Source organism: Microdochium trichocladiopsis (genome assembly GCF_020744255.1).
Source record: "Microdochium trichocladiopsis strain MPI-CAGE-CH-0230 chromosome Unknown B0I36scaffold_9, whole genome shotgun sequence".
In the NCBI taxonomy this organism is placed as follows: Eukaryota; Fungi; Ascomycota; class Sordariomycetes; order Xylariales; family Microdochiaceae; genus Microdochium; species Microdochium trichocladiopsis.
In genome coordinates, this window is record NW_025763552.1 from 2,924,077 (window position 1) to 2,940,973 (window position 16,897).

At 54.8% G+C, this 16,897-nt stretch overlaps 4 protein-coding genes across 4 annotated transcripts; 3 read left to right on the forward strand and 1 right to left on the reverse strand.

Moving 5' to 3' along the window:
• Positions 1 to 335: 335 nt before the first annotated feature.
• Positions 336 to 8,351, forward strand: B0I36DRAFT_417508 (putative polyketide synthase; the record flags this gene model as incomplete). The annotated part of the gene is made up of 7 exons (XM_046162118.1): positions 336 to 596; positions 657 to 743; positions 841 to 1,755; positions 1,805 to 1,875; positions 1,940 to 7,052; positions 7,118 to 7,423; positions 7,502 to 8,351. 7 exons carry the CDS (start codon positions 336 to 338, stop codon positions 8,312 to 8,314), a joined length of 7,566 nt encoding a protein of 2,521 aa, XP_046008819.1. The 3' UTR covers positions 8,315 to 8,351.
• A 1,261-nt stretch (positions 8,352 to 9,612) lies between these two features.
• B0I36DRAFT_367139 (putative glutamate decarboxylase) lies at positions 9,613 to 11,235 on the forward strand (the record flags this gene model as incomplete). The annotated part of the gene is made up of 1 exon (XM_046159413.1): positions 9,613 to 11,235. One exon carries the CDS (start codon positions 9,613 to 9,615, stop codon positions 11,233 to 11,235), a length of 1,623 nt encoding a protein of 540 aa, XP_046008820.1.
• Positions 11,236 to 12,799: 1,564 nt separating this feature from the next.
• B0I36DRAFT_353412 (uncharacterized protein) lies at positions 12,800 to 14,244 on the forward strand (the record flags this gene model as incomplete). The annotated part of the gene is made up of 2 exons (XM_046157207.1): positions 12,800 to 12,857; positions 13,877 to 14,244. 2 exons carry the CDS (start codon positions 12,800 to 12,802, stop codon positions 14,242 to 14,244), a joined length of 426 nt encoding a protein of 141 aa, XP_046008821.1.
• A 1,081-nt stretch (positions 14,245 to 15,325) lies between these two features.
• Positions 15,326 to 16,897, reverse strand: B0I36DRAFT_353413 (uncharacterized protein; the record flags this gene model as incomplete). The annotated part of the gene is made up of 2 exons (XM_046157208.1): positions 15,326 to 16,683; positions 16,759 to 16,897. The coding sequence occupies 2 exons, from the start codon at positions 16,895 to 16,897 to the stop codon at positions 15,326 to 15,328; spliced, it is 1,497 nt and encodes a 498-aa protein (XP_046008822.1).

A 16,897-nucleotide genomic window follows, 5' to 3' on the forward strand; every position in this document is an offset into this window, starting at 1 on the left:
TGTCCCCCATGCAGGGCAACCTTTAGGGCCGCGCTGTGCCAAACACTTTGCCATTCGTGAACATTATGTGTGAATTAGCATCGCGAGCATGGGCAGGTCCGCCCAGCCGGAAGGATTCCCGTAGCTGGAGCCCGGTTTGCCTTGGCGCTCCCTGATCAGGCTTCCGTCTCCGAACGTATAACTGCTCAATCTAAAGAGCCACCAAGCCGGGATTGCAGGCATTGTGAGGGTGTACATACATTGCTTGTCCCAAGTTACTGAATAACACAAATCGTGCACCAGCCCCATCTGAATGTACTCATCTCATTGGCGCATCTCACACGAACCCTCCCGCAATGGGTGACGCCTTCGACGACGAGCCGACCTTTGAGTCGACCGACGCGAATCTTGACGGCACCTCGCTCCTGAACGGCGAGTGGCTGCTTGAGCCGATTGCCATCATCGGACTGGGCTGTAGATACCCAGGGGCCGCGTCGACACCATCGAAGCTATGGACAGAGCTCGCAGCCGGGACCTCAGCATGGAGCAAAGGCCCTCCTGGTGAGCGCTTCAACATGGCGGCGTTCCACGATGTGAAGAATGCACATTCAAGCACAGTATGTAGAGCCTCATGTGCCTTTCGCCCTTGATGCATATGGATTCTGAGCATGCAATAGACCAATGCCGACGGCGGCCACTTCTTGTCCGAAGACATTTCCGCATTCGATGCGACTTTTTTCGGCATCCATGGCGCCGAAGCCCGGGTAAGTGAGCTGATATTGGTGGTGCCTGCTATGGTTTTACACACTTCCAAAAAAAAGAAAAAAAAAAAGAAAAAAAAACCGCTAACGGTTCAAGCAGGCCATGGACCCTCAGCAGCGCCTTTTGTTGGAGGTGGCCTATGAATCATTTGAGAATGCCGGTGTGACGCCAGATCAGCTCTGGGAGTCCAACACCGGTGTCTACGCCGGCCAGTGGACTTCGGACTACTCTGAAGTACTGGCCAGGGACACTGAGAACCAAGCCACGTATCACGTCACCGGTGCTGGTCCTGCGATTACATCAAACAGGATTTCATACTTTTTCAATCTTCTCGGCCCCAGCATGACCGTAGATACTGGTTGCTCTGCTAGTTTGGTTGCCTTGCACTTGGCAGTCCAGAGCCTGCGATCTGGCGAGACCGAGATGAGTTTTGTTGGTGGTGTCAATATCTTTGCCGACCCACAGCGTTTCACTTATCAGAGCAAGCTCAAGATGCTGTCAGACGCGGGCCGGTCTTTTCCATTTGACCACCGCGCGAACGGCTACGGCCGTGGCGAGGGCGTCGCAGGGCTCGTGCTCAAGCCGTTATCAGCGGCACTGCGCGACGGGGATCGCGTGCGCGCCATCATCCGCAACACTGTTCTCAACCAGGACGGCCGCACTCCTGGCATCACTGTGCCAAGTGGCGAAGCGCAGGAGCGGGCCATCCGGCGTGCCTACAAGGAGGCTGGGCTTGACCTCCATGCCGACTATGTTGAGGCACACGGTACTGGCACAGCCGTGGGAGACCCCATCGAGGTCGAGGCCATCGCATCTGCACTTTCCAAGAACCGCAACCCTACTGACAAGCTGCCGATCGGCTCAATTAAAGGCAACGTCGGCCACACAGAGAGTGCGGCTGGTTTGGCGGGTCTTATCAAGGCAGTCCTCATGCTCGAGAAGGGATGTATACCCCCTCAAGTCAATTTTGAGAAGGCCAACAAGAAACTCCTATTGGATGAGTGGAATCTGCGGGTATGGTTGCGAGATTGCACTCCTCAGGCGAAATTGCCGGGCCGGGAAGGAACTGACTTGGAGACAACAGATACCGTTGGCACTGGAGCCAAGAGAACTACGTCGGATCTCGGTAAACAGGTTCGTTATTCAGCCAACCATTTTGGTAGATTTTGCGCTGCTAGAACATGCTAATGAATTTCAGCTTCGGTTACGGTGGCACCAATGCTCATGTTATTCTTGACACTGCGAGATACGTCCTCTCCATTGACAAGATCAGACCGGCTCCCTCGGCACCTCGACCACGGGCATTCGTGCTAAGCGCAGGAAGCGAGATAAGCCTTCAACTGTTCGCAGCCAACCTGGCGGCATACGTCGCCGAGCTGGCTGCCAGAGGAACGGACGAGCGGCTCCTTGATCGCTTGTGTTACACGCTCAACCGGCGGGGCGTGCACCGCCACCGGGTCGTCCTTGTGGCCAGCAACGCCAAAGACCTTGTTCAGAAGCTCCAAGACCTGTCAGAGATGCCTGTCGAGCCGAGTCCGAAGCACAAGTCCCCTAGGCTTGCCTTCATTTTTGGCGGCCAGGGCGCTCAGTACTTCAATATGGGTCGCGAACTGATCAATGTCTGGCCTGTATTCACAGCTTCACTCCACAGAGCCAACCGTCATCTGTCCACTTTGGGCTGCCGGTGGGATGTGCTGGAAGAGCTGAACAGAACCGTGCAAGAGAGTCGGCTCGATGAGCCGCGATATGGTCAGCCTCTTTCCACGGCTATCCAGCTCAGCTTGATCGACACCCTGACGAGCCTGGGAGTCCAGCCAAGTGCCGTGGCCGGCCACTCCAGCGGCGAGATTGCGGCTGCCTATGCCGCTGGCCTGCTGTCGTTCGAAGATGCAATGTCCGTTTCCTATCACCGCGGCCGCCTCACGAGCGACCTCACCGCTCGCACCACCGAAAAACGTGGTGGCATGGCTGCGCTCGGCGTGTCCTCCTGGGTCGCCGAGAAGTACATCAACAGCCTTGGAGACGATGCACGGAAGCTCACCGTTGCATGTTACAACAGCCCTTCGAGTGTGACTGTCTCGGGCGATGCAGATGCGATCGAGAAGCTGGCTGAGATCCTGGCTACAGAATCCGTCTTCCACAGACAGCTGCGGACGAATGGCGCAGCTTACCATTCAGACTGGATGCGGCAGATTGAGAAAGAGTACTCGGAAGCACTTTCGGGTATATCGACATGGAAGCCCAAGCCGGGTGTTGCCATGTACTCGTCATTGACAGGGTCTCAGCTCGTGCCCTCGGACTTGAACAAACAGTACTGGGTCCAGAATCTGGTCTCGCCTGTGCTCTTCGAGGACGCCGTGTGGAACATGTGTGAGCCAGAAGGCGATTCTCCGGCGATTGACTTCATCCTCGAGATTGGCCCTCATGCAACCCTCGAAGGACCCATCAAGCAAACCATCCAATCGTTTCAGGGTCCTGCCACCGCGATCAAGTACATCGCAACGCTCAAGAGGAAGACCAATGCTGCGGAAGCTCTCATTTCCAGTGTTGGGCGACTCTTCAGCGAAGGCTTTGCCTGTGACTTCCACACTGCCAACAACGGTCACGATGCGAATCTTCCCGTATTGCTCGATGACGTACCATCATATGCCTTTGACCACACACAGAAGTACTGGCACCACACACGACTCTCCGACGAGTACACCAACAGAAAGTTCCTCCCCCATGAGATCCTGGGGACTTTGTGCCCAGACGCGAATAGCATCGAGCCACGCTGGCGGTGCTATCTGGACAAGAATCGTGTGCCGTGGCTGATGGCTCACGTCATCGAGGGGCAAGTTGTCTTTCCCGCTGCAGGATATCTGGCAATGGCTATTGAAGCGCTGCGCCGATATAGAACAGCCGATGACCCCTCCCGGCAGATCAACGGTTACCAGCTCCACAAAGTCAGCTTTGGAAATGCCCTGGTGATTGACCCTGAGGCTGGCGGCACTGAAATAAGCTTGTCGCTGCGCCCGGAAGCTCGCTCTGCACGGGGGTCGTCAGCACTCTGGATGGAGTTCCGCGTCTTTACTGCGACAGCAGACAACAACTGGACGGAGCACTGTCGTGGACTGATCTCTCCTGTTGAGGGCAGCGATGCCTTGCTGCAGGAATCTGACGTCCAAGGTGAGATCCAGCGAGCCGTCAACGACAGCCGGGAGAACGTCAACCCCCGAAAGTTCTACTTCAAGAGTCAAGACATCGGTCTGCAATGGCAGGCGCCGTTCGATGGCGTCACGAGTCTGAAGCTCGGCGCGGAAACCTCGATATGCACTATTTCCAACGCCAAGGTAGAACACTTGGCCAGTCCTCAGTCAAAGACTCCCGAGTATATCATCCATCCGGCCACGCTCGACGCCGCGCTGTTTCATGGCCTGTGCTCCATGATGGTGTTCAACCGCGACGTCAAGTCGGCCACAGTTCCTGTCTTCATCCAGGACCTGCTTGTCTCTGGAAGTCACCAGGCCTCGGGGAGCTCCGTACTCACATGCTACACCACTAGCGCCGATGGTCCCCAGACATTCGACGTATTGGCACAAACTACCACCGGAAGCGAGACCAACCTTGTCTTCCACGGAGCTGGTATCACTGTGGCCGTCTTGCCCGGAGACGTCCATCTCGGTGCCGCCCCGAGGAGCCTGGGTCACTCCGTCGAATGGGTCACCGACTGCGACGCGCTTACTGACAAGCGCATCCAGGAGTTCCGTGCTGCGACCGTGTCTGCCGGCTCAGTCTTGGAGATGAACGCCGAGGTCGACGTCCTGGTCAAGCACTACGTCAAACAAGCCCTCTCTGCTGTCCAGGGCACTGAGATCCCAAGTGGTTACAAACAAGATTGGTTCAACTGGATGCAGCAGTATGCAGGTAAAGGAACGGAGACTGAGTCCCCGACAACAACCACTTCTGCTCCAAGCTGGGAGCATCTGGGCGTTGTCGGTGAAGCTGTTTTCCGCATAGGCAGCAACCTCCCCGACATCCTTCGGGGTGCCACGGAGCCCCTAGAGCTCCTGAGCCGCGACGATCTCCTCACGGGGCTGTATTCCGAAGAACGCGCTCAACGCTGCTATGCCCAAATGGGGGCGTATATCTGTGAGTTGTCCAAGCAAAAGCCCGGGCTGAAAATCGTCGAGATTGGCGCCGGCACAGGTTCTGCGTCTGAGCCGTTGCTGCGTGCCCTCGGTACAGAGGGTCAAGCCATGGTGGAGAAATACGACTTTACCGATATCTCGCCGGTCTTCTTCAAGGCTGCAAAGGAGAAGCTAGCAGACTTCCGAGACATCGTGGGTTTCAAGGTTTGTGACCTCGAGCGCGAAGTGAGCCAGCAAGGGTTCCAACCACACAGCTACGATCTTGTTATTGCCTGCAATGTCGTCCATGCCACACGGTCAATCACCGAAAGTCTTGATCGCATTCACTCCCTCTTGAAGCCAGGTGGAAAGTTCCTGTTGATGGAGCTGACTAAGGTCGAGCCGTGCTACAACCTCATCTTTGGGTCCCTCCCGGGATGGTGGGCGGGCTCGGCCGAAGGGCGCTCGCTGTCTCCTCTGCTGTCGAAAGCAAGCTGGACCAGCATTCTGAAGCAGCAGGGGTTCTCAGTCTCGCGTAACTCTTTCCAGGACTATTCCGAGGCGGACGGCGGCCTGGTCGACGTCATCATCTCCCAGACAGCCCCGTCTTCTGGGAGCTCCGTGGCATTCCCAGTCGAGGTCATCTACGAGCAGTCTCTGGAACCGCAGCTTCCAGGACTTACACAGAGCCTGAAGCCCGAGATTGGCAACCATCTCGTGGCACTAGCCGACCTTCGAACCCAGGGGACCCCAAATGTTATTTCCGTGTTTCCTCCGGAGCTGTCGGACGCGTTGGCGGGAAGCGTCAACCCTGACTTATTCCAGAGCCTCAAGCAGCGTCTTCTCTCCTCGCGCGCAGTCCTCTTCCTCACTCGCGGCGCCACTCAGCCCTGCCGTAACCCTGCCGGAGGCGTGATCTCTGGCTTTGCCCGCACGCTGCGTCTTGAACATCCCGCAGTCCGCATCATCACTCTGGACTTGGACCCGCGACGGACAGCCCAGCAGTGTGCCAGGATCATCGCAAAGGTTCTCAACAGTGCGTCTTTTGACTTCCTCTCGAGCCAGAACGAGGTGGAGACGGAATTTTCCGAGTCGGAGGGCCAGCTGTATGTGCCTCGTGTGACTTGTGAAGAGTCCATCGACGCGTACATCCGTGCTCTGAACCACGAGTCCAGCCCGGAAACCTTGCCGTTCTTTGATGGCGACCGTGCTCTTACTGCTCGACTTGACGTGCCGGGCTTGCTCGACACCCTTCGCTGGGAAGATGACAACAGGCCGGCAGAGCTCCATCCAGATGAGGTACAGTTCGAGCTCCGTGCTGCCAGTATTAACTTCAAAGATGTTCTCATTGCTGCCGGGCAGCTGGAGGGCACGACAGAAATGAAGAATGACTGCAGCGGAATCGTCACTGATGTTGGCGCAAACATGGTCGGCCGCTTCAAGAAGGGCGATCGCGTCTGTGCCTACTACTCGCACTCATACAGCAATCGTCCGCGCGTCCACGGAGACTGCGTCGCCATCATGCCAGATAAGCTCACTTTCGAAGAGGGCGCGTCTCTGCCTATCGTCTGGGCGACCGTCTACTACTCTCTGGTCGACAAGGGTAGCCTAAGCCCCGGCGAGAGCATCTTGATCCACTCAGCTGCCGGAGCTGTCGGTCAGGCGTCCATCATCCTGGCCCAGCACTTGGGCGCCGAGGTCTTTGTGACGGTGAGCAGCGAAGAGAAGAAACGCTTTCTCATGAGCACCTACAATATCCCCGAAGACCACATTGCGTCAAGTCGGTCGACCGCCTTTGGCAGGACGTTCCGCAGAATGACTGGCGGCAAGGGGGTCGATGTTGTCCTTAACTCGCTCGGCGGGGACATGTTCCGCGAATCGTGCAACATTGTCGCGCCTTATGGTCGCTTCGTCGAGATCGGCCGCAAGGAGTTCCTCGAGGACATGCTCATGCCCAGCAGGTTCCTGCTCAAGAACATCACCTTTGCATATGTCGACCTGGCCCTCTTGATCGAGGACAAGAAACCACTTGCCAAACGCATTCTACAAGATGTCATACGACTTATGGATAGCGGAGCGGTCCGCCCAACGTCCATTATCAATATGCCCATCTCCGAGATCGAGTCTGCATTCCGCCTGATGCAGACTGGGCAGCAGATTGGAAAGGTCATTCTTTCTGTGCAAGAAAATCAAATGGCTAAGGTTTGTCATATCCCAACCTCAAACTCGTGGTGACGTAGCACTGACTTATCTCCTCCTTCCTGAAGGTCATGCCTCGCCCGCCAGCTGTGGCAAGCTTGGCCGCGGACGGTACTTATCTCGTTGTCGGGCTGGGCGGTATCAGTAAGGCTATCGTCCGCTGGATGGCACAACGCGGTGCCCGCCGGATCGTGGCTGTGTCACGTTCCGGTATCATTGGCGCCGCGGCCGTCACTTTGGTCGAGGATCTGCAAGCCGCTGGCGTCGAAGTTGTCATCAAGCGCTGCGACGTGTCATCTTTGGCTCAGGTCCAGACGCTTGTGGCAGAAATCGGCCCGATCCGCGGAGTTGTGCATTCAGCAATGCTCTTGGAGGTCAGTTCTAATCACTTCTGCCTCCGTGCACAAATATGGTATGATTGTGGCATCAGCTGACTTAACCCTCGCTTATAGGACGGTCTCTTCGCGAATGTGACTCGCGATCAGTGGACCGCTGTGCAGAACCCCAAGATCGCTGGATCATGGCACTTGCACAGTGTCCTGCCTCATGACCTCGACTTCTTCGTCATGTTGTCTTCGGTCGTTGCAGTGAGTGGAAACGCTGGCCAATCCATCTACGGAGGTGCCTGTGCATATCAAGATGCACTCGCTCACTTCAGGAGGCACCGGGGCCTTACCGCTCATTCTCTCAACCTCGGCGTCGTCATCGACAGCGGGTTTGTCAGCGACGAGCCTAAAGTTGCTGCATCTCTCCGCAGACAGGGCTTTGGCACGATCACAACTGATCAGCTGCTCGCGAATCTCGACTACATCCTAGTTCGCGGAAATGGAGACGCTGCCTCGAAGAGTCAGACCCTCCTTGGTCTCGTCCCCCGCGGCAACGAGCGAGGTCTGCGCGAGGCCGAGTGGATCAAGGATTCCAAGTTCCGCCACCTGACGAACCGGCAGCGAGGCGCGAACAAGTCCGGCAAGGGGCCTAGTGGTTCCGACACATCGCTGTCTATCGATCTGGAGGGTGACATACCGGGCCAGATCTGCGATGCGATCATCAAACAGCTTGGCAAGCTCCTCGCCATGCCCGTCACGCATCTGAAGCAGGACCGCAGTCTGAACGAGTATGGTGTGGACTCGCTCGTGGCTGTGGAGCTCCGGAACTGGATTGGTGTCTTCCTGCAGGCGAACATTACTTTGCTCACGTTGCGGAACACGAGCATCTTCGAGGTGGCAAAACATATTGCGAAGGATTCTAGGCTGGTAGCCGCCTGAGGCTAGAGGATGTTTGACCCAAATTGATATTCAGCGGTTTCGTTTGTATCGAGTCTATGTTTCCTGGTTTACTTCTAGTTTCTCGAATAATATCTTTTTATCAAATCAGCGAGCGACAATGCTGAACAGTCTGAAGAGCTACTAGATCACATTGCAAGTAAATCACCGCATCAACTGCGACGAATGGTCCAATCCAAGGTACAGTATATTCAACCATCTAGAGTAATGCATCATTATAGTTCCAAGAACAATCGCCCTCGGCACAACATTAAACAATTCCTGCTGGTCGTAGCATTTCAAACATCGTCCAAGCGAACGTTGTTGCGAATTGCGCAAAATACAAGACTGGTCTGGTAAACGTTCTTCGCGATCTTGGCGCTCCCCAAGGTGAAGATAGCCTATCTGAAGAGTTGGCGTTGGCTTTGCCAAGAGGTGAGAAAAACAGTACATCACAGCGGAAGGCTTGGTGGACAACGGAGATAAGCGGGTGGTTGTGTCCAGCCTGCGACGCCTGGAAATGGCTAAGCACCAACCAGGAGGCTGGTTCCAAATCTTACTCTTTGCGTGTGTTAACATGCTTCTCGTAAGGGACCCCTCCACTCACAGGTGGCGTGAGAAAGCTGACGTGGGGGGCATGAGCATGCCTTCCTCCTGGCTGTGATGGAATGTCCAACTTTTTCCGCACCGCGACGTGCAGCTTCACGTAATGGCCGGGGTGCCACAGATGCTGCTGCCTGGAAGTGGCTGTCCTTGTCTTGCACAGCGCCAAGAGGCTCGTTCGAAAAATTCGCATGTTTTAGAATATCGAGAAAACGTCCACGAAGCAGGTGTCTGTCATCTACTAGTCTCGTCTTGCTGGCAGCCGATCTTGATGACTGACCGTTCACATGTGGCTGGAGTTGTCAGGTTCTAACACGATTGCATAGTCAGTTACACAATTATGGGCTGTGATACAGGATTATGTCAGTATCGCAGGCTTGAGGGATGTTGCAAGCTTCTGCCGTAGGACTTCGTGATTCTCTACCTAATTGCCTGAATGACAATGTCGAGCGGTAGAGCATAACGAAATGGCATCAGCGAGATCACTAAGTCGTTGAATAGCAGTATAGTCTACAGCTGTCTTGCATGTATATTGGTTTCGAGCCATTTGTATGATCTCGACAGGCGACCATTGCGCGTAAAAGTTGACAGACGCAGCATTCACATTCACTGTACAACTGGAATTAGGCTGATTCATCCTTATCTGCTTGCCGTATCATACCCAACGCTTGGCAAGAGAGGGCCACACTTAAGGCCAGATGGCACCATATCTATCAACGACGGAAAGCTGTGTCAGCGACACAACTCCCGGACTAGGCGAACTTGTCAACAAGCAGAACAAAATTACTGCGAAACGTATCGTAGCCACCACCGATGAGCCACATGGAGCAATTCTCAGCCGAGCAGGCGAGGTTGGTGACCTCATCGATGCCGTAAAGGACCTCATCGTGCCGTTCATCCGGGATGCAGACGAGGCCACACCCAGCAGGGTGCGTGGGACCCCCTGCGAACCTGGGAAGAATGTGCTGGTCGAGGCTCTTCAGCCGGAGGAGCTGATGAGACGCATGGACGTCACCATGCCCGACGTGCAGAACGATGGCCGCACGGGCATCCTCGACCTCATCCAGCTCGTCTTGAAGTACAGCGTGAACACGTGGGACCAGGGCTTCCTGGACAAGCTGTGCGCAAGCACCGACGCGGTCGGCGTCGCCTCTGAGCTGGTCCTTGCCGCCCTCAACACAAATGCCCACGTCTACCGTGTCTCCCCCGCCCTGACAATCATTGAGAAGGTGACCGCCAAGTCTCTCGCCAGCCTTTTTGGGCTAGTTGGGCCCCATGCTGGTGGCATCACCTGCCAAGGTGGAAGCGCTTCCAACATGACCTCACTGGTCACTGCCAGGGGGGCACTCTACCCTGACACCAAGCGAGTGGGCAATGGCAATCACCGATTCGTCGTCTTTGCCAACGAACATGGGCACTACTCGATCGAGAAGGCGGCCATGGCATGCGGCTTTGGCTTAGGCAGTGTCGTCCCGGTGCCAGCAGATAAGCAAGGCCGCATGGACCCAGTCGCTCTCGCCCGCCTGGTCGTCGAGGCCAAGCAGAGTGGCAGGACGCCGCTCTACGTCAGCGCGACGGCGGGGACTACTGTCCTGGGTGCCTACGATCCTCTCCGCGCCGTGTCTGCTGTCTGCAAGGAGCATGGTATGTGGATGCATGTGGATGCGTCGTGGGGAGGCGCCGCCGTCTTCTCCGCCAAGCACAGGCACAAGCTCGACGGCACCGAGCTGGCTGACTCGTTGACCTTCAACCCGCACAAGATGCTGCACGTCCCTGCTGCCTGCTCGTTCCTGCTCACCAGGGACACCAGGGTCTTCCAACGTGCCAACACCTTGCCTGCGGATTACCTGTTCCATGACAAAGCCGCTACCGGCGAGGAGGCTGAGACGTGGGATATGGCCGACTTTACGCTACAGTGTGGTCGTCGCGCGGATAGTCTCAAGATGGCACTGTCGTGGACATATTATGGCACGAAAGGCTTCGAGGCTGCGGTCGATCGGTCCTTTGCCACGGCCGCCTACTTTGCTAGTCTCGTGGACAAACACCCTGACTTCAAGCTCGCTTCCCACCTTCCACTGCCATCGCTGCAAGTCTGCTTCTATTATACACCAGGCGGACAACTTGGAGACGACTTGGAGAACACGAGAAGAACCCGGTTGATGATCTCGAAACTCCTGCATAGGGGTTTCATGGTCGACCGTGCACCTGGTCCTTCAGGTAGCTTCTTCCGCATTGCCTTCAACCTTCAGACCTTGCAAAGCACAGTTGAGGGTCTGCTTGTAGCTCTTGCAGAGGTCGGAAAGGAGGTCGTTTCATCTTGAAATTCTGCCAAACTTTCGAGTACTTTCGTTCCTTGTTTACCACAGTTCTTGTTCATCACGATTCACAGTTTTCGCCTCTTCATTATAGCCACGTCTCAATTGCAAATTGATATATATCTTCAACCTTATTCCCAAATCATGGTTTCATTGTTTGCAGTTTGGCTTTATACCATCGGAGACACTTAGGAGAATGCTCCGTTGCCTTGACATAACAGTGGCGTGTCTATCCGACAGACGCGCTCCAATCGAATGGTGCTTAATACTATCCCCTGAAAAGTCCAGAGGCACCCACACTCCAGTCAGTCGAGTTGAGCGTGCAGAAGATCATCGAGTCGAGCTGCTAAAACCAGCTCCTGTCATTTGTGACAGGGGTGTATGCGACATCACGTAATTTGGTTAGACCCCTTACATGAATGGGTGTGCATGGAGTAAGAGCAACCCCGTAATAGTCGAGTATTACGTGGGCTTCCTTATCTCACCACGTCACAGCTTCCAGTGGCTTACGTTGGTCTTCTGAAGCAAAGGACAGCATTGTATTACCCCGTTCAGGTTTCTGAGATCGACAGGCCCGAGTTTGTCGGAGTGCGATTTGTGCGGGTCGTCCTTGCCTGGTGTTCCCAGCAATTGTAGCTAGCCGTAGTATAGTAGCCTGCTCTCGTAGGCTACTGTCCTGTGACCCGGGCATGGTGACAACCACGGTGAACGTGACGAGGCTCTGAGTATTACAGAGGAGGACGATTAAGGCACATATTAAGAACTTGGATCCGAGCCATTTTGACAACGGACTGAACGTCTGTGGCTGTAGCTAGTTTGACCATAAACAAGCTCATGATCCGTCGCCGTGAAATGCAACAAGACCCCCTTCCACACTCGTTGAAACCAAGTTCTTGGACTTTGAAGGTCGGGCAGCGGTGGCGCAGTACCATCAGACATGTGGATCTTACGCCTTGGTTGTCCGGCGATTCTGCACGCGGATACAAATTGAAGACCTTACTTAAGGACATGCATTCTGTGATGGGATCCAACAACCATAAAAATACGACACTGGTATTCTCCTGCATTGTCAGTTATGTTTTGATTCGTGTGACTGGAAACACTTCTTGATTCTGCTTCTAGTGTTGCGTTGCCTCTCTGCTCTGGCGCGCACGAAAGGTTGAAGCAAGGTAGTACGAGCACTCGGATCTCGATGCCGCGAACCTGCCGGGACTGCAGCTCGAGACCCGGCCTGGAATCTGTTGATCGAAAAATCCCTGTGCAAGCGCTCCATACAAGCAAAACACATGCTGGCAACAGAAGACCCGGCAGGCACTCTGCATATGGCTGGAATAGCTCGCCTGCCGCCGAAAATCACAAATTTAGCTCGTAGAAGGTAATATCATAGCTCCCTACTAAACTTTAAGAGTTCCTTCAGCAGGCAGAGTATGTATTCTGCCCGAGGCAGCGTATGCCACAGCTTTGGTTAGACTATGTGAGACGCAGCTTCGCAGGTGGAGGCGACCTGCCCAAATCTGCAAGAAAGCCCCAGATCTGGACCCCGCAACAATCTCCAATAACAGGGAATGATATGTGCCCGACCGCCTCGATTATTGCGCAAATTCTACCAACTTGGACCATTGTTCGAGGTATGCTTTGGCCTGTGTTGGGCCACACCGGAGCCCACATTCCTCGAGAGCTGCACCCATAATGTAACGCAATCACATATAGCTGTGGGGAGTGCTGAGCGAGCCTGTTCTACTGCATGGACGTGTTGATCAGCAGTGCATATGAGACTTTGTGAGGTGGTAGTGGAGAGCACTGCCATGGAACCAAAAGGTGCACTGTAAATCTCAGAAAAGGTCAGACAAGGGCTGCCGAGACCAACGAAGCGGGTGCCTTATCGTTCCGCTGGGCAGAAGGTTTGCCAAGAAACCTGTGACGAGGGACTTCCCCTGTGTTGACTGGCTGTTGCCTCCCTCATGCCATGCCACACACACTTTTGGCCAGCACTGGGCGGATGTCGAGGTGAAGGTCTGCCGCTCCTTTCTGCCAGCCGTTCCTCTTGGTTGTCCGTTGCGCAGCTTGCCAGCTCCGCAAGCCACGCCCACCATCACTCTCTGCCGACGTGGCTTTTCTCTCAACCAGATCCTCTCACGGACCTTCTTGCATTCACACTCATACACCTTCGCATTGCCGCTTGCCGTTCCTCTCCGTCTCTGCGTCGCCTGTGCACAACCAGTGCCCACCCCGCCTACAGCCAGATCTCCCGCCGCTATGACGACAAGCACCACTTCTGCAGTTCTGCAGCTCTGCACACTGCCGCCCATCTTGATCATGGTCCACGGGATGCCGTCAATCCATCCGATCCTTCTGTCGTCTAGGACATGCACATAGCGACAGCCGCGCTCATCCGGAGCATTATTGTGTCAATGCAAGCAGGACGACGGGACGAGGCAAGATCTACAGCAGGCTACTTTCTCCGCTACGTCACAAGCCTTTGTCACCGTATCGCGCCAAAATTCTATGCTGTCAAGGACACCTTCGTGGCTCGCTTTCTGAAGTCACGTCAAGAAGCGGATACCATAGTATGCCACGGTTCTTTGACCAAAATCCAGACTGGGAACGGTAGGGGGGGGGGGGGGAGCCTCGGCCACCAAATCATCAGTATGCTGCTCCGGCACTGTAGCCCAAAACAAGGCTGTATCAGGCCAGATACCAGACTCGTCATCCCAAGCACCACGAAGACAGGATTTCATGGCCTCTACCTGGGCGCGGCACACGCCGATGGCGCCTCGTCTCGTCACTTCAGGTTGTTCATCGACAATAATGGACGAGGGATGGCCACTGATGACATCCGGTGAGGGCGATGAGTTCAATATTTTTGCCCGATTCAGCCGCCACCGATCATCAGAGACTTTGCTTATGAGAACAAAGTTATTTATCGAGTTGGCCAATAGCCTGTGGTTTCAGGTCAACACGACAGGACTTGCACGCATACTTGAGCATGAGCTCTCAACACCCCCGACGACATGAGCTGGCGGCTTGCTTGGCCCTCCGAAGGCTCGAATAGTCTGTGGCTGACACTAACACATCTCTCTTAGAGAAGCTTTGGTCTGCAAACAGAGGCTGCGCAACCGTGCGAATTCATTATCAGAGGACAGCGATCTTCCGGTCGGGCGGATGGGATAAAGGTTCGAAAGTGGTGAAGTACGGACTTGATCAATACAAGCCTGTCCTCAGCAGCACAGCCTTCGATTTCCCTTGTCTGAAGTGGAACTGGTCTTGGTGAGTAAAGAATGTATACTTCCGTGGCAAAGACGATATAGCTGATCTCAGAACCGCCCTAGAAGAAGCTAGCCCTATGTGGCGTAGTCCTTGTGGCAAGTCGGTCACGCCGTTGGAGCCACTAGTATCTGGTCATGATGCCAACAGGTTGACATCCCAACGCCCCAACATTTCAGAGAGACCAGTGTACGTGGCTCTGCGATGCAATTCACCGAGCATTACATGAGATTTGGGAAGCACGACTAGTATGATACCAGGCAAGTCCATAGCTGAGTTGCTTATACGGTCTAGCTATGATGTACTACCCTTATCCGACTATAGGCACATAGCCAAGATGCACCGGCGCCTGAGAACGCCTGGCTCTACCAAAACAGAAACAACAAGAAAAATCCACAGACTAGAAAGTGTGGACGTATGCTGTACAGTCATTCATGTTCGTCACCAGGCAGAGCCAAAAAAGAGAAGCGAAACAACCGACGCCGACTATTATCATGTTTATGCGAACCGAGCGGCCTTCTTTCCCTTTATTTTATTCCTTTATAGAAACGCACTGAGCAGACCTATGAGTTGGTTTGCCGGCATGCGTCCTCCGTACCGCAGGAGTATGATTGCTGTCAGTACGTTGTTTGACCTATTGCGTTGCCAGACATCTCTGTCCTCGGCTGAGAGGGCCATCAGCAATGCCCAGAGCTCGGGTAACTATATCGTCGGCACAGGTCAGTTCAATCATTCTTTCTCATCATCCTCGTCGCAAGCCACCATCGCCATGTCATCACCGTCAGAGTTGTCGGTGTAGAACATGTTGTTGAGTATGTGGGATGAAGTCATTTCACGTGGAGCGGCAAGAACATACTTCGTCTTCAATGATTTCCTTCATGGCCATGATGGTCTGTGGGTTGGCCGACGTGGTGGCCCAGTCCTGGGACTGCAGCAGCGGCATCAGGCGGGCATTCAGAGCATGCCGTGCGCGCTCGGCCTCAGACTGGAGCACGTTCTCGGTCCTGCGCAGGACCTCCTCCAGAAAGCCGCGGCGCTCCCACTCGCTCCACTCATGCGTGGCCTGGTAGACCTCCTTGACGAGCTTGGGCAGGCCCCGGTTGCGGCTCAGGCGCTGCTCGTTGGCCAGAGGGGAGCCGCCGTCAAACTTCTCCGTGTAGTACGCGATGACGAGGGCATCGAAAGTCTCGAAGCCCATGGCCTGGCCGTATTGGAGCGTCAGCTCGAAACACTCGTTGAGGCCGGTCGTGCCGCCGCTTGCGGAGTCGCTTTGGTCTGTCTGTGGTGGCGAGGCAGGCAGGCTGTGGTGGCCTTTGCCATTCATGTGCTTGTTGTCGCGAAGGCTGTTGGTGTTTTCCTTTTCTTTGTTGCCATTACTACTTCTCCCATCACTGCTGTTGTTGTTGCTATTGTTGTTGTTACTGTTGCTGTTGATATTGTTGTTGTTATTGTTGTTGTTGTTAGTGGTAGTAGTGGTAGTGTCCATAGCGGAGGACAGATCATTCCTCGGCACATCGGGAAAGAAGTTGTGATTGAGCATATCGATGCGGCCGGCCGCCAGACCTGTTGCTCGCCGACTCTGCTGCATCATGTCGTCAGTCCAGCAGTCTATGGCTGATGAGAAGTTCATCATGTCGCTGTGCTCAGTAGCATAAAGCTGCGTGGCCGAGTTGAGTGGCTGCTGCTGCTGCTGCTGTTGTTGTTGTTGTTGCTGTTGTTGCTGCTGTTGTTGTCGTTGTTGTTTTTGCTGTTGTGATTGAGCCTGGGCATTGCTGACGCTTTCTTTTGATGCAGTTCGGAGATAGTCCACGTAGACCTTGTCGCCAGGTCTCCCGTTCATGTTGACGTTGCTCGAAAATCTGTCCTCAGAGCGCACCGACGGTGCTTGGGGAGACGGTCGAACTTGGCCATTCCCCATGTGCCGCCTTCCCATGTCCTGGATGTCCATCGAGTTGCTTTCACCATTGTTGAGCTGCAAGGCCCGCGGTTGCACTGTGGTGCCCTCATACGGCTTGTTAGGCGTGGGTCTAGGCGATGGTGACAGCCCTTGATGGCCGGCTTGTGCCACAACTATCGACGACTGCTCTGCAATGAGACCATCATTCAGGGTTCTCGAGTGTTCTTTGAAAGCTGCCTGCTGGCTCTTGACCGTCGACTCAAGAGCCTTGAGGCGGGCCTTGACTCGTTGTCCTGCTCGACTGCGTCAGTCCCGTACTATCAGAGTTCCATGTTGTTCGTGGTGGACCCAGTCGTCTCTTGACTTACGGTATACTCTCTGAGCATTTCTGTTCTGTATCCGTTTCTTTTCCTTGGGGTCTGTGATTTCGGACCAGTGGCACTCACCGGCAGTGCCGGCGTTGGTATCCGATATTGAGTATCGCTGAGAAGACTCCATGGCTGACAT